The sequence below is a fragment of the Adiantum capillus-veneris genome, chromosome 8, assembly GCF_014529385.1.
Source record: "Adiantum capillus-veneris isolate H3 chromosome 8, ASM1452938v2, whole genome shotgun sequence".
Lineage (NCBI taxonomy): Eukaryota > Viridiplantae > Streptophyta > Polypodiopsida > Polypodiales > Pteridaceae > Adiantum > Adiantum capillus-veneris.
Window position 1 is genome coordinate 31211317 of NC_140938.1, and position 15878 is coordinate 31227194.

Sequence of the window (15878 nt, forward strand, 5' to 3'; positions counted from 1 at the left end):
TACACCAGAATAGCAAGAGCTTCGAAATGGAATGAGAAAACTCAATGACCCTTGGAGTGACCCTTGAATATTTTGGATCTAACTTGGTTGTTTTGCATATGTGATTGCAATCGATTACACTTTTTCAAGAAGGGGAGATATCATAAACTACTTATGTGTCAACCATTAAAGACCAAGAGGGTTTGGACTCCTTGGGCCTAACCCTAGCCAACTTGCAAATCCTAGCCAAGGGGCCTAAACCCTACCAGAAGCAAGAAAAGAAGTTTTACCAATTTATAGAAGCCAATCGAGTGGCCTAAAGACTAAAGAGGCTTAGGATTAAAAATCCTAACCAAACCCAACTTACAAGAAGTAGTCGAGGGACCTAAAACCTTTAAATAAAGCAAGGCAACCTTAAACTCGCTACTTTTCATGTAATTACTTTTGGATGAGACCGAGGACCTTTAAATAAGTCTCTCTCTCTCTCTCTCTCTCTCTCTCTCTCTCTCTCATTGTACCGAGCAGAGCATAGTTCCAGAGTGTAGCAATATAAAGAAATACAAAAAGGGGAGCCAAGGTTTGGGGCCATTGAAGTCTTGGACTGGAACTCCACCACTCCATGTCTCATGTGGATTCTTTCTTCTAATTCCGTTGTTCTAAAGTGTTTGCACAAGTGCAATGTGCTGCAGTCTCATAATTTTTGAGCCTTACAAAGCATAGATCACTTCAGCTTCGACACAATTACTGTAACTTGCAAATTATAGGTTGAACAGCACAATCAAAGTAATAATGTTAACAGTTGTACAAAATAACTAACATATACAGTGAGAGCTCGTCCGTGAACACAGAGACACAAAGAATGGTTGTGATGCAAGGACTTCGCAGACACTAAATAATTGAATACATAGCAATGATTTCTTAAATTTCAATGAATATAACCAGGAGGTATAGCCATGGTGAAATCAGCATTTCATTGCAGAAAAGCTCTTGGCACAAAGTAGCCGCTTGGACTTTAGCAACAAAAGAAGCTGGGGAGCCTTTAGAAAGGGCTGACAGACCGAGCTAACTGAAGTAGCAGCTCCGGAACCAATCTTCGTCTTGGCTCCGAAGTAGCATCTTTCAATTGTGCCTCCTTATCACCTGCACGTACAACTGCAAGGATGTCTTCAAAGAGTGCATCCCTTCCACCTCGCATTGGATCCTACAAGACAGACAGATATCATCCCACATATTCAATCATCAACACCAAAAAAGCCACAAAAAAAATGTGCATATAATTCTTACACATCTAAAACAAAAAATAAAATGAAAATTCCACTACCTGCAGAAATACATCCGTATGCGTCTTCCCTTCATAAATTCTTGTTGTCACCTGTGCACCACAAGACGCAAGAACACTTGCAAAAGATGTGCTGCCACATAAAAGGCCCGTCTTAAAAACTGGCAAATGTGCATGGTACAGAGAGAGAGAGAGAGAGAGAGAGAGAGAGAGAGAGAGAGAGAGAGAGAGAGAGAGAGAGAGAGAGACTAACCTGGCATCACACGGAATAGAATAATCAGCATTTCCATGGAACAAATAAATAGGAGGTAGCAATGACCTTGCTCTTCCAGATAAGCTCTGCACACGAAGTTCAGGAGAGTACCGCAAGAGTGATTCCTCCCCCTCCATGATGCTATCAACGAAAGGAAATACAGACTAATGAGCTCTGCACTAAGAAACAGTCCTGGAGGCAGTAATCAATACAAGACCGGAAAGGTAACACACTTGGTGTACCTCAAAAATAAGCTTCGATACAAACCCCGGTTGTGAAAATGATCCACTAGTACTCGTAAATTGTAGCTGAGGAGAAAAAACAAGACAGGCGGTAGGATTACATTACACAAAGTATGCATGGGTCAGTCTTCAATGTTGACACTGTACTTGCATGCACTAACCCTCCCGAAATGGCAAAGTATGCTTTAAGTTGTGAAGCTTTCCAGGTCAGCTCTTCCTTCTCAGTGTTACTGTCTTTGCCTTTTGACCCTTTGCTCTCTTTTATGGCTTGCTCTATTAGCGCGCATGCTGCTAAATGCGCCCCAGCAGATTGACCAGCCAAATACACTCTGAACCATAAAAATTTCCCATGATGTAAAAGCTTAAAATGTTGTAAAGAAATCCAGTGGACTATGAAGACAAACCTATCAGGATCCCCACCATAGCTTGCAGCGTTGTTGCAAACATAAGAGATACCTTGGCTTACATCCTCCACCATATCACTTATGGTGCCTTGTGGGAAATTCCTGCTCAAGTTCCATATTATCGACCACTGTTATCGAAATTTGGATAAATTCAACAAGTAAATAAGGTCTTCTACATACCTGTAATCTATGCATGCTACAATGATGTCATTTTCAACCAATTGCAGCCCTAAGAGAGAGCCCCATGCTTTATAGCTATAGACAGCATATAACTTGGTAAATGACGATGATGCAGACATCAACACCTCTTTATCGCAGAAAAACCAGCACTGAATACTGACCCAATTATCCAAGCGCCACCCGTAACAAAGGCCACCACTGGCCTTGGTGAGTCAATATTCTCTGGTATATATAAGTCCAATCTAAGCCCCATAAAACAGTCAAAATGGATACTGATATCCTAGAATCCATCAAATAAAGTGTGACTACACTATAACACATTGCTTACCGATTCCTTGGGTTAGGTCCATAAGTGATGCTTCGATGGATGCGTTTGTCAAAAAAGTAATAATAGCCAACTGAAACAAAGGAGGAGGTAGGTTTAGCTTGCTCTCAATTCAACCTCTTCCATATGGAAATATGCAAACCAAAAGTATTATCAAACAAATGAAAAGTGATAACCTTGTAGAAAGCCTGGCATCAGAAACAAAGCATACAAAGCAAGGGCACCTAGCTTGCTCAACCATCGATAGCCAATTCTACAAAGAGCAATGGAACCACCGCAGAATGAGCAGCTGACATTAGGGAAAATCGCCAAAAAGTGTATGGAATGGATACGAATCAAAACAAAGAGGAAGATGAAAACCTATGTTACCCAAGAAATTTTAGCAAAGTGAAACTGAGCTTGGTGATGAGGTAGGTCTCTGCAGCCGCATGCCCAAAATCATCTTTGAAGGAGGACCTTCGGTCTGAGACAAGTTTAATGTCACTTTCAGTGAGGCATCGCCGTGGGCGATGATGGGACATACGGAGAGCCTTGTCATGAGATGGTGGAGATGAGCGATGTATGGCATCCTCTGCTGTGTCCAATGACATATATCGAGGCATATTGGGATTATCTCTTCGCAAACCATCTGTTATAGGCGCTAAAGGTGGCTCCAGTGCTGCATGTAGTTTGTTCATCATTGACCCGTTCCCTTTGCTGGAAATTTTTTTTGCCTTGCCTCCTTCAAAAAACTCAGGGGCATCATTCTCTTCATGCAGAATTCCAATTTTTTCCTCCTCACAAATTTCACGGCAATTGTGCGCTTTTTGCAGCTCTCTTATAGCATCGTGATTCTCATGCATCACAACCTCACCTCACACTCTGAGGGTAACTTATTACGAGGGGAAAAGCTTTGTCTGCACAAAGCAAGCAGGCCTTCTTAGGACAAATAATTCAAATTTCAAGCATGGAAACACCAATGCGCATTCTCTGAAATGTCTGAATAAAACCCTGATTTTGAAAGGATCGCATGCACACAAAACTCCATAGCCAATTACACAGATCACACTACAAATCTTCATAGCGAAATCTTTCACATACACAAATTACTGCGGCAAAGACGATTAGCGCATCTACAAATCATTAGAAGAAAGGGAACGCGGGTTCTGACAAATACATATATTCGACCCAGCAAAGAGAGAAGAATACAAACCTGGTAGACAGTAGCGAAGAGACAAAACTCCAGGAAGAGAGCGTCAAGAGGAATCCGATTCATAAGCAGCCATCTCCCATTCTCTGGAAGTTGGGATGGCTCGGCGTATCGCGTGCTGCGGAGGAAGAGAGCGAATATCGGGAGGTGGACCAGACGGTCAAATGATTCCATACTTTAGCCGGGAGAAAATATGTTTTCCGAAAAACTTATTGGATCGGGCACAGTTTGCGCTTGCTAAGAGGGGATCCCCACACTACCACTAATGTAGTGGCAAAGATGCATCTGATTTGTCCTATAGGCCAACTTCAGCCTCGACATAGTCGATATTATTTTCTTTCTCTCTTCTTCCATAACTATTTGTTGGCACAACACACAGGGTAGTTCATTGTCTTGTTGGAGCCACCCCAAGAAAGTTCAAGAAAGTTCAATTGACGTGTCAAGACTCCACTAAAAAACTCCAAGTGACGTGCCCTATTTCTTTCTATGAAACTTGACACATTCCAACAAATGTCCCAACTTTTTGGCAAAAGTAGTAATCAAAGAATTTGCTTCCAATAGATCATAAATTGGAACCTTTTGTGCTTTTTAGTAACTAAAGATCACATCTAGTTCATTCCAATAGGTGTCCCCAATTCTACTTTGGGTGAATTAAAGGGAATTTGGATAGATGCTGTTGAGGCTTTGAGGGAAAAGAGGGGTTGGGGGGGGGGGGGGGGGGGGGGGGGGGCACGTGGTGGAGAGAGAGAGAGAGAGAGAAGGAGAAGAAGATAATTTTAGCGTCTTGGTAAACATCCGACCAGGACTTGCTGAACAACTGTCCTGAGAGAGAGAGAAAGACAGGGAGCTTGGCATGTGAGAGAGAGAGAGAGAGAGAGAGAGAGAGAGAGAGAGAGAGAGAGAGCAGGTGATTTACAGGGAGTCGGGAGAGATCCCAAGGCCTCAGGTGAGAAATCTCACTTGGCGGATCGAGCCTCAGTCATGCCATGGCGGTGGTGAAGGAAGAGAGAGAGAGAGAGAGAGAGAGAGAGAGAGAGAGAGAGAGAGAGAGAGAGAGAGAGAGAGAGAGAGAGAGAGAGAGAGAGTCACTGTCTGACTGCAGGGGCGTCTGGCCATGGCTGCACACGTACTGTAGAGGGCAGGGCAAAAGAGGCAGGGAGACAGGTTGTGTGAGCGGGTGTCTGACTGCAGCCGACTGCAGGCGTGTCTGGCCATGCCTGTGCAGGTAGGGCAGAGGGCAGCAAGGTGGAAGAGGCAGCGAGAGAGACTGCGAGAGAGAGAGTCATTGTCTGACTGGACGCCACAGATGGAAGAGAGAGGAGAGAGAGGGATCCGGGAATCTGGGGAGATTCCACTTAATCGGCGCGCAGAGCCATTTGGCATCTCACATGTCCCTTCCTTCATTTTAACACCCACAAGCTTCTTCAAGCCAATAAACTTAAGATGTAGCACTTTTCTTCTCATTAAGGTTGCACAACCTTTTCCATAAAGCATATGAACCGCCTTTTATGTCTTTGCCATTGAAATAGATTGATTTTAAAGTCTAATAGTACACTTGAAAACCCATTGAGTTTACCCAATCACCTTGAGACTCTTCCACCTCCACTCCTTGCATTATTATCGATTTAATTGTCTTTTTGGCTTGCGAGAATGGTAGAGAAAATGGCAGACATGTGTACTCTTTGGTTGAAAGGGACTAGTATGTGACCCGTGCGTTGCTACGGCCAAGAAGGAGTATGGTTCAATTTTGGGTAACCCCCCCTTCTTTAAGGTGACAACATGTGCAAGTATTCTTTAGGCACCCAATTCAAGGTAGTGACAACCATCTCTTAAATGCTTCATAATATACAAGAAGGTTTTACATGCTTTATTGTATTAACTTAAATCACATCAACATTGCGGGACAATGAAAAGTGCATAGAGAAATGAATGAACATAACAACTATAGTACATAAAGTAACAAGGTGAAGAATCACGGTGGCCTGCACAAAGTTAATCAAGGTTGATTGAATGTTGCGTGGAAATACTAAAGTTGTTAGTAGTGGATTATAATGTATGTTGAGGAGTGATCTAAGCAATACATGAAGTTTGTTCCTGTTTCACAGGTGGAGATTCTCGAGCTAGCCCATATGTGGTCCAGAGATGATTCGTGGATAGTTGTAACATCTTTTAATAATTGGTTGATGTCCCATTTGAAGTTTGTTCCTGTTTCACAGGTGGAGATTCTCGAGCTAGCCCATATGTGGTCCAAGGATGACTCGTGGATAGTTGTAACATCTTTTATTAATTGGTTGATGCCCCATTTGTTTAGTGGGGAGGACAAACGATTGTATGAAGTATTTTGAGCATTAATGTCAACTTTGAAGTCACCTAAGATAATGATTGGAATTTTTGTATCACTTTTTTTGAGAATTACACATAATGCATTGATCAAATTCGATAGTGGTGTTGCAGGGGAATTGTCAAGGGAAGCCACCTCAATGGTTACGATGCTCGTGATTTTAAGAGTTGTGTGTAATATCTCTACTCCTGGACGAGAGATATAGGTTGATTTCAAGTGCGGGAAGATATTTTCGGTGGAGTAGGAAGACACCCATATTTGCATTGAATTGGTGTTGCAAGTAGCCTAGTATGGCATGTGGCAAGTTATTTGCTAGTCTTCTAGCAAGGAATGAGGGTAGGGAAGAGGAAGAAGAAGCATTCATAGGAGAAAGAAATAGTTCCTCACTTATCATCACTCTTCTTGCTAGCATACATAATAGCATAGTAATGAAGATGGAGAAGATGGCAAGCTTAAGCATTGGAGCATGGCTCTTGGTTGGATTTGCATTCCATAGCCAAAGTGTTGGTGTAGGCTCTCAACTTCTCTACTAGCTTGGAGAAGGAGATGGAGCTATTGCACTTTGAACTTCACACAATGAGTGTTTGTGTGTGAGTTTGGGGGGGGGGGGGGGAGTATACCCCCCAAGCTAGCCCCCTTCTTGCTTTGGTCGACCCCCTCTTCTAGCACTCTCTGGCACTTGATTGGACCTCCTCAAGCTTGGCCAATCACAGGCTTAGTGCATATCAAGCAACACGGGTAGCATCGGGACAAGTGTCTCCCTTTCCCCTTTGAGAGAGAGGACTTGATAAATGCAAAAACAATTAAGGGCACGCCTTGAGGGCAACATGAAGAGGAGCTTGACAAGTGTCCTATTTGCCTTCTTGGTACCTGTAACATTTAATGGTCTAGTAACTTGTGTGTAGCAGAAAATAGCATGAACATAGTGAGCATTTCATTAGAATAGCTTCCTAATGAGAATAACAAGAGTGCTTGGGTGGAGAGAGCAACAAAAAGCGTAACACCTAGTTAGATAGCATGAACAATACTTCAAAAGAGAGAGAAATTAAGCAATTGACAACAGTTGAGTACCGGATTTGCATGGAGCCGGTCCCCCCTCCAAAAGGCTTTGTATTATGGTTTCTCCCATCAAGAGAGACATTTTACAATACAATTCTTTGTGTTCCTTCAATACTAGCTAGTGCAACGAAGATGGAAACTCCATGCACTAAGCAAAACACTTATCAAACACAACATCAATTCCCTCACGGTCTTAGACCCAAGACCTCACACACCTTCGAAGATGGTGAGAGCTGGTGGGGTATGAGAGTAGATTGACAGGAAGAAGGAGTATTCTTAAGAGAAAGATGTACATCTCCTCACATAATCACTCATATTAGCATAGCTTAGCTTAGTAACTAGCATGGTAGAGGAGATGGGCATGCATTGAAGCTTGGCTCTTGGTTGGGCTCTTGGTTGGAATTGCATCACAAAGCCAAGAGTTGTTGGTGTAGGCCTTCCTTCTCCCAAGCTTGGAGTAGGTGATAAGATTTCCATTAAAGCTTGAGAAGGAGAGAGAGTCTTCTTACTCCACACATGGCTAGTGTGAGTGTGTAGGTGATAATGCCTTTGAAAAATCAGCCCCCTCTCTCTCTTGGTCGACCCCTCTTGCAATTTTCTCTTGCTAGCATCCTATTGGACCTCCCCTGGCTTAGCCAATGGTAATTAAGAAGCATAAGTGATAGATTTTTGACATGTGTCCCCCTTTCCCCTTTTGTGAGAGCTTTGGGTAATTAATAAATGCAACTAAACTCTCATTGGACCCCTTTGCCTCCTGGCCAATAGGAATCAAGCAAGCCATTGGGCTGCCGAATGCTCATTGGACCCCTTGGGAGACTGTCCAATAGTCTTCTAGAGAGCTTAATTCACATTGGTTCTTTTATTCAGTGTTATTAAATTAATTAAACTAGATTTACTCTAGCCTAATTCTCATTGGTCCACCTCCAAGGCCATCCAATAGGATTTGAATACACCTTGTGGGCATCTAGACTAGGGAGCTGACATGTGTCTCTCATTCCCTTTGTGTAAAGGGAGCTTGTGCGTGTGTGTGTGTGTGTGTGATTTTCTCTCTCATCCCCTACTTGCAAGGCTCGCCCCCTCCTATGTAGGGATGAATGAAGACTTTTGGGACACACACAAAGCATCCAATTTCCCTAATGTTTGACCTTGGACACAACCTTTGAATTTTGGAACCTTAGCATTTTGGAAGTCTTAATGGGCTGAACCTTAGGGTCTTTTGAGCCCATTGCTGCACATAGCTCTTTTGCAGATGGCCCCCCCTTTGGATCCCTATTTTCCCTCCTTTGGATCCCTTCTGTGGCCTGTCTGCTAACTTAACCAATATTCTAGCTTTGTCTCCCTTGGCACTTCCCCATATTAAATGATCAGTTTAACATGAGAAAATCATCCAGGAGAATTAGATATTGATTATTATGACATTACCTCTCTCTTGAAATCATAGTCGTCCTCGACTATGCGGTAGAGAAGATAAAGCATATTCATTAGTCCTTTTTCCTAGCAGGTAGAGGATCCCCTACGACATCGTTCCACAATGGATGACTAGTCCATTTGGCGCTTGAGAGCCTGAGGCTGCCGCAATCATGTTTGCACATTAGTCCTATCATCTTCCATAGTAGAGTGACAAGCTCTACTTGGTGTTCGGGAGAAGTCGTCTCCGCAAACTTGATCTAAGCATGCATGCTACTTCATTTTTGTGCACAATAAAGAAAAAGAGAGTCTTATAAGACAAAACTTTTGTTCATTTTTAACATTTGTACATTTGCTTACTCTTGGGAAGCATTGTAAGCATTGACAAGGTTTAGGTTATCCTTTGATTATATGCCTTGCATCCATCTAGCATCTTCAAAAGGATAATTCTTAAACTTAATAAGATATCGTCGGATAGTCTTACCGCCTCTTAGTACCTTGTCTTCATGTCGGAGAATGGACTCGGGCTGCAGCACCTCTTCTTGGTCCTCGATCTTCGGTGGGTCTTCAGTAGTTGGTTCTTGAGGTAGCTCTCCTTTGTAAGGCTTTAATAGGCTCACATGGAAAGCATTGTGTATGAGCCAGTGATTAGGAAACTTGAGTTGATAGGCCATCTCATTGATTTGCCTAAGAATCTGGAAGGGACCATAGTACCTTTTTGCTAACTTAGCATAGTACTTTTGGTGTCCCGTAGGATTCTTGCCTATCGTGTGCCTTAATCGAGCCTTGGGAAATTTGAGTAAGACCCAATCATTTTCTTTAAAGGCTTGGGCTCTTATGTGCTTGTCAGCAGCAGCCTTTTGCCTTTGCTATGAGATAGAGATAGCATCCTTAATCTTTTGAAAAGATTCTTGTAGGTCTCGGCTATACTCATCTGCAGCAAAGATCTTCCCGTGTACCTTAAGTAGCAAGGGACTTTTTTTATCTTCCCTCAATTACCTCAAAATGTGATTTTCCCGTGGAAGTATGTACATTGTTATTGTAGGCATACTCCACTAAGGGTAAGTGCTTCTCCCATTGGGATCTTTGATCTACTTCCGTTACATAGGCTTTTAGTAGATCGAGGATTGTTAGGTTAGCTATTTCACTTTGGCCATCCGTTTGCGGGTGATAGGCCAAAGAGAAGTTTAGCCTTGTTCCTAAATTCTCAAAGAGACCCTTCCAAAAATTACTAGTCATTCTAGGATCTCTATCCGACACTATGGACATTGGCAAGCCATGGTACTTGAAGATTTGTGAAATGAAGAGGGTTGCCATTTGATGGGCTTTGATAGTCTTTTTGACAGGTATAAAATGAGGTTGTTTACTGAACCTGTCTACTATCTTCCATATTCCCGTATTCCCATGGATAGACTTAGGCAATCCAAAGATAAAATCCATGGATATGGTCTCCCATGGTGAATTAGGGATTGGCAAAGGTTGAAGCAATCCAAGTTGCTTCCCTCTATCAAACTTCGTCTTTTGGCATACCACACATTTAGAAAGATACTCTTGTATGTTTTCTTTCATGGTAGGCCAATAGAGATATGTTTCAATCCCCTTTAGGGTAGACTGAATCCCTCTATGCCCTGCATAAGGAGGAGCATGAGATTCATACATTACTTTCTCACGTAGTGAGCTAGTAACGCATAGTCTATTGCCATAGAGAAGATAACCATCTTGTAGAATAAATAGTTCCTCTTTCTTCCCTAGTGCAAGGGCTGAAATCACATCTCTAAAATCGGGATCAATAGCATACTCATCTATCATAGAAGATAGATGATTGTGAGTTGCTATGGAAACCCATTCACTCTTGGCCGTCTTGAGAGTGCACCGGCTACTTGATTATGCTTGCCAGCAATGTGAGCAATATGAAAATGAAATTGCGAAAGGAATTTTTCCCACCTCATTTGTTTGTTAAAGAGCTTGCTATGCGTCATGAAGTACTTAAGACTTCGGTGATCCGTTCGGAGAATGAAAGGAGTCCCCAATAAATAGTGCTTCCACGAGTCTAAGACATGTAGAAATGCGAGGAGTTCCTTTTCATATATGCCTAGAGCTTGCTCAACAGGGTCGAGCCTTCGACTTTCATAGCCTACGGTGTGCCATTGTTGAAGCAAAACAGCTCCAAGGAAATCACCACAAGCATCACATTGGACCTCAAATGGCTTTGAGAGATTCGATAGTGTAAGCACAGGTTGAGAGGTCATCTATATAGATATCTTTTTCCCTGAACTTAAAGGAGATTCTACTTTCAGGGAATTTAACATTGGCAGCCATGCGATCAAACCATGTTGCCCTAGGATTACATCCTCATGCTTGAGAGGAGAGATAAAGAAGTCCTCTTTGTCCACATAGCTTTGGACATGGAACCTCAATTTCCCGACTAAGGGAGTGACTGAAGCTTTTTGCCCCTTGAAACCACCGTCTGCGGGTAGGACATCTCCCATCTCGTAGGCTTGTATGCTTAGCTTGGTGGCCAACTCTATAGATATAAAATTGTGAGTAGAACCAGGGTCAAAGAGAATAAAGGCATCATGTTCTCTTACCTTTCCCCAAGCATGGCATAGAGGAGATCCTTTGTGGTGAGTTTCCTCCTCTTGGATTTCGACCAAGGTAGCTCTAGGAGGATCATGGCGGTTGTTCTTTTGGGGACAAGCACAGTACGCATGCCCTTGTTCGTCGCACTTGAAACACCGCTTATCCTTGCGATAACGCTCAAGCTCTTCTGGAGAGAGTTTATTTTGGCCCTTGTAAACTTCCTTCTCCTTATCTTTGTTGGAATTGCCCTTAGGAAACTTTTGGACATTTTCCTTCCCCTTAGGCTCATTGGAAATCTTGTTTTCAGGGGGCTTAGAATTCCTCTTAGCCCCTGTTTGGAAATTGATTCGAGAGGCCACCATAGTATGATGTATTACCGCCGATATGGTGCGTGGCCTTCGGGAGTTGACATACTCTGCAATTTCTTCGGTTAAGCCCACACAAAATTGTTTCTTTTGCTCTCCAAAATCCAACTTTTTGATGACAGTGGCTTTGAGTTGTAGGTCCCAAAACTTGTCTACATATTTGTGGATGGATTCATAGGGAGAGAGCTTCAAGATTCGCCATTCGGTGAGTACTTTGTCTTTGGCATCGGTGGCCAAAAACTGCTTCATGATGGAACCTCTTAAAGCTTTCCATGTTCGTGAAGCTTCACCTTTGGCCCGTAGGCTAGACCACCATTGTCTGGCAGACTTTGGAAAGTGCATAGCTACATGGCGTAGCTTAGAGGACTCCGTGAAGCCCTTATCTCCAAACGCCGCATCTAATTGTTGGATAAAGGCCAAGACTTTGTCCGTAGCACCAAAAGTGCCATCGTAGGTAAGGAAAGAGATGTTCTTCTCTCCCTCTTTAAACTTCTTGAGCTTGGATGACCTCTTCCATGCGGCATAGGATTTCCTATGGCCTCTTCTTTTTGATGGTTCAAAGGTTGCACCATCACTTTCTTCAGAAGATGAAGAATTTGAGGAAGATGGAGAAGAGGGTGACCTCTTTCTCGCCTTTTTCTTGCCTTGATCTTCGTTGTCTTCACCATCACTTTCATAAGAGGAAGAGGATGAAGAAGATGGAGAAGAGGGTGTCCTCTTTCTCGCCTTTTTCTTCTCTTGCTTTTTGTCATCCCTCTTTGAAGTATGATGTGGAGAAGTATGCGATGGTCTTCTCCGTTTTGGAGGCGATGGAGAGCGTTTAGCCCGCTGTCTTCGTGGAGCCATCTCTATCGAGGTGGCGGGAGACTCACTTCTTTCTCGTTCCTTTGGTGGAGGCTCTTGAGTTCTCCTCTGAGAAGGAGATGCGTCATCAAGGAGCAAATTTCTGAGCCCTTCATAGGGATCCTTTTCTTCTTCCCGAATCGGAGAGAAACCTCTTTGGAAGTCTCGCAAGGAGGCTTCCTAGATGCTCTCTCATCATGGTGGGGAGCTTGGAGAATCCCACGAGTACGGAGCTACCGTTGCACTTCACTTTGGAGAGATGGATTGCCCATGGCTTGTTGAAGCCTAGAAACAAGATAGTAAACAAGCATCGGGGAATCATTAGTAGCTTGCTCATTAGCAAAATCAAACCTATCAACATTAATTTCACTCTCTTTACTATTGTCAGCCAATCTAACTACTTTTAGGTGTAAACTTTTTAGGTGTACTTTGGCACTTCCATCCCTAGTTGCTACTCCTCTTTACCCCTTTAGAAAAAGCACTCAAGCTACTGTACCCGTGGCTCAAATACCATTAATTGCAAGGAATAGAAGAGAGGGTTGTTCAACACCAAAACAGCACCGGCTCCTGTCAAGCTTCTAATAGCTCAATAGTGATTAAGCCGTAGGCAAGCCCCGTAGGACTCCACTATTAAGACCATAGCTCTCGACGGTGATGCCCCGTTAACTGCACAAAGGCAGGCGCACTGCAAAGTTGAAAAATCCCTATTCTACTTACTCACATGCAATTAATAGTACCAACCATTTATAGCTAGCTTGAGGACCTCCCTTCTTAAGCAAGAAAAGCGAAACCTTGTGCTCTGATACCAATGTAACGTTTAATGGTCTAGTAACTTGTGTGTAGCGGAAAATAGAATGAACATAGTGAGCATTTCATTAGAATATCTTCCTAATGATAATAACAAGAGTGCTTGGGTGGAGAGAGCAACAAAAAGCATAACATCTAGTTAGATAGCATGAACAATACTTCAAAAGAGAGAGAAATTAAGCAATTGACAATAGTTGAGGACCGGATTTGCATGGAGCCGGTCCCCCATCCAAAAGGCTTTGTATTATGGTTTCTCCATCAAGAGAGACATTTTACAGTACAATTCTTTGTGTTCCTTCAATACTAGCTAGTGCAACAAAGATGGAAACTTCATGCACTAAGCAAAACACCTATCAAATACAACATCAATTCCCTCACGGTCTTAGACTCAAGACCTCACACACCTTCAATGATGGTGAGAGCTAGCGGGGTATGAGAGTAGATTGACAGGAAGAAGGAGTATCCTTACGAGAAAGATGTACATCTCCTCATATAATCATTCATATTAGCATAGCTTAGCTTAGTAACTAGCATGGTAGAGGAGGTGAGCATGCATTGAAGCTTGGCTCTTGGTTGGATTTGCATCACAAAGCCTTGCAAGAGTTGTTGGTGTAGGCCTTCCTTCTCCCAAGCTTGGAGTAGGTGATAAGCTTTCCATTAAAGCTTGAGAAGGAGAGAGAGTCTTCTTACTCCACACATGGCTAGTGTGAGTGTGTAGGTGATAATGCCTTTGAAAAATCAGCCCCCCCTCTCTCTCTTGGTCGGCCCCTCTTGCAATTTTCTCTTGCTAGCATCCTATTGGACCTCCCCAAGCTTAGCCAATGGTAATTAAGAAGCATAAGTGATAGCTTTCTGACATGTGTCCCCCTTTCCCCTTTTGTGAGAGCTTTAGGTAATTAATAAATGCAACTAAACTCTCATTGGACCCCTTTGCCTCCTGGCCAATAGGAATCAGGCAAGCCATTGGGCTGATGAATACTCATTGGACCCCTTGGGAGACTGTCCAATAGTCTTCTAGAGAGCTTAATTCACATTGGTTCTTTTATTAAGTGTTTTTAATTAATTAACATATATTTACTCTAGCCTAATTCTCATTGGTCCACCTCCAAGGTCATCCAATAGGATTTAAATACACCTTGTGGGCATCTGGGCTAGGGAGCTGACATGTGTCCCTCATTCCCTTTGTGTAAAGGGAGCTTTTGTGTGTGTGTGATTTTCTCTCTCATCCCCTACTTGCAAGGCTCGCCCTCTCCTATGTAGGGATGGATGAAGACTTTTAGGGCACACACAAAGCATCCAATTTCCCTAATGCTTGACCTTTGGACACAACCTTTGAATTTTGGAACCTTAGCATTTTGGAAGTCTTAATGGGCTGAACCTTAGGGTCTTTTAAGCCCATTGGTACACATAGATCTTTTGCAGATGGCGCCCCCTTTGGATCCCTATTTTACCTCCTTTGGATCCCTGTTGTGGCCGGTCTACTAACTTAACCAATATTCTATCTTTTTCTCCCTTGGCACTTTCCCATATTAAATGATCAGTTTAACATGAGAAAATCATTTAGGAGAATTAGATATTGATGATTATGACAATACCAAGCTTGCCTTGTGTGAGGGTGTGTGTGTTCTCTATCTAGCCCCTAGAATGAGGGCTCGACCCCCCTTGAGTAGGGATCATGTTGACTTTGTGGAACACCTTACCCCCTCAAGCACCTTAGTCAGCAGCATGACAAGGATCTCAAGCACCTTAGTCAGCAAACATGACAAGCACCTCAAGGTTAGGCTGGGTTCCCACCTCAAGCACAGTCCTAGCTTACCTAAGGTCAAACTGGTGTTTTATGGTTATAGAATCTTTGCAATCCTTCTACTACCAATAGCAAGGTGAAAGTTTTTCATGTTCCTGCTCCTTCTGTGAGGAACAAATCTATTGCTTTGTTAGAATGTATTCATTTTTTTAGAATTACGTCGTCGAGTATGTGTCGTTGTTGGGAGTTACGTTTTTCTCTAATGGTGCTACATGTAGAATTTTGTCATTGTAATCAACTACTTGTTCAACGGTAGTGATGCTATGTAGCATAACATCAGTGTGAGTATTGTTGTCATCTTTAATCTCATCCATGTTTGTTTGCAAGAATATTGATGTTTTTGAGATTGTTGCAAGTGGGCAAGCGAATTTTTGTTTATGGTTATGTTCTCCCTTTTATATAGAGAGATGTTAAGAAGAGCATGGGTGGCCTGTAATGTCAATCATGGTCTCACCAATCTGTATAAGTAACAATGTGTAAAATCTTACTTACATTTAATGCCTACCAACACTGAAACCTCGTCTTCAATAAAGCGAGGCAAAACTTGTTGTGCTTTTTGAGTGTTTGGGAGAACGTTAACTACACTTCTAGCAAGCCATATTGCCCGTCATAAGTTATTTTACGAATCTTTGCGAACGGTGTACAAATAGAGACAAGACGTGCTTTGATAGAGTTAAGTTCCATGAAAGGTTCATTAAAGATTAACACATGCAAGCTCTCAAATGGCAGCTTAGAACTATTTCTTTTACGATTATACGCACGGCAACAGTATTTGGAATAGTCTCTCTTGCATTTTCTAATTGCATTATGTGAGCATATTG

At 42.7% G+C, this 15878-nt stretch overlaps 1 protein-coding gene across 2 annotated transcripts; it reads right to left on the reverse strand.

The window, feature by feature from the left end:
- Positions 1–757: 757 nt before the first annotated feature.
- Positions 758–4027, reverse strand: LOC147451902 (isoprenylcysteine alpha-carbonyl methylesterase ICME-like). Of its 2 annotated transcripts, XM_086517790.1 has the most exons (12): positions 3855–4027; positions 3032–3558; positions 2839–2915; positions 2666–2735; positions 2499–2579; positions 2338–2412; positions 2158–2259; positions 1915–2082; positions 1754–1819; positions 1512–1652; positions 1301–1391; positions 758–1180 (listed from the first exon to the last, which is right to left on the reverse strand). In XM_086517790.1, exons 2-12 carry the CDS (start codon positions 3502–3504, stop codon positions 1019–1021), a joined length of 1506 nt encoding a protein of 501 aa, XP_086373916.1. In that variant the 5' UTR covers positions 3505–3558; positions 3855–4027; the 3' UTR covers positions 758–1018. The 2 variants fall into 2 exon arrangements, with proteins under 2 accessions (XP_086373916.1, XP_086373917.1); XM_086517791.1 differs by lacking the exon at positions 3855–4027 and having other exon boundaries at positions 3023–3162.
- Positions 4028–15878: the final 11851 nt, after the last annotated feature.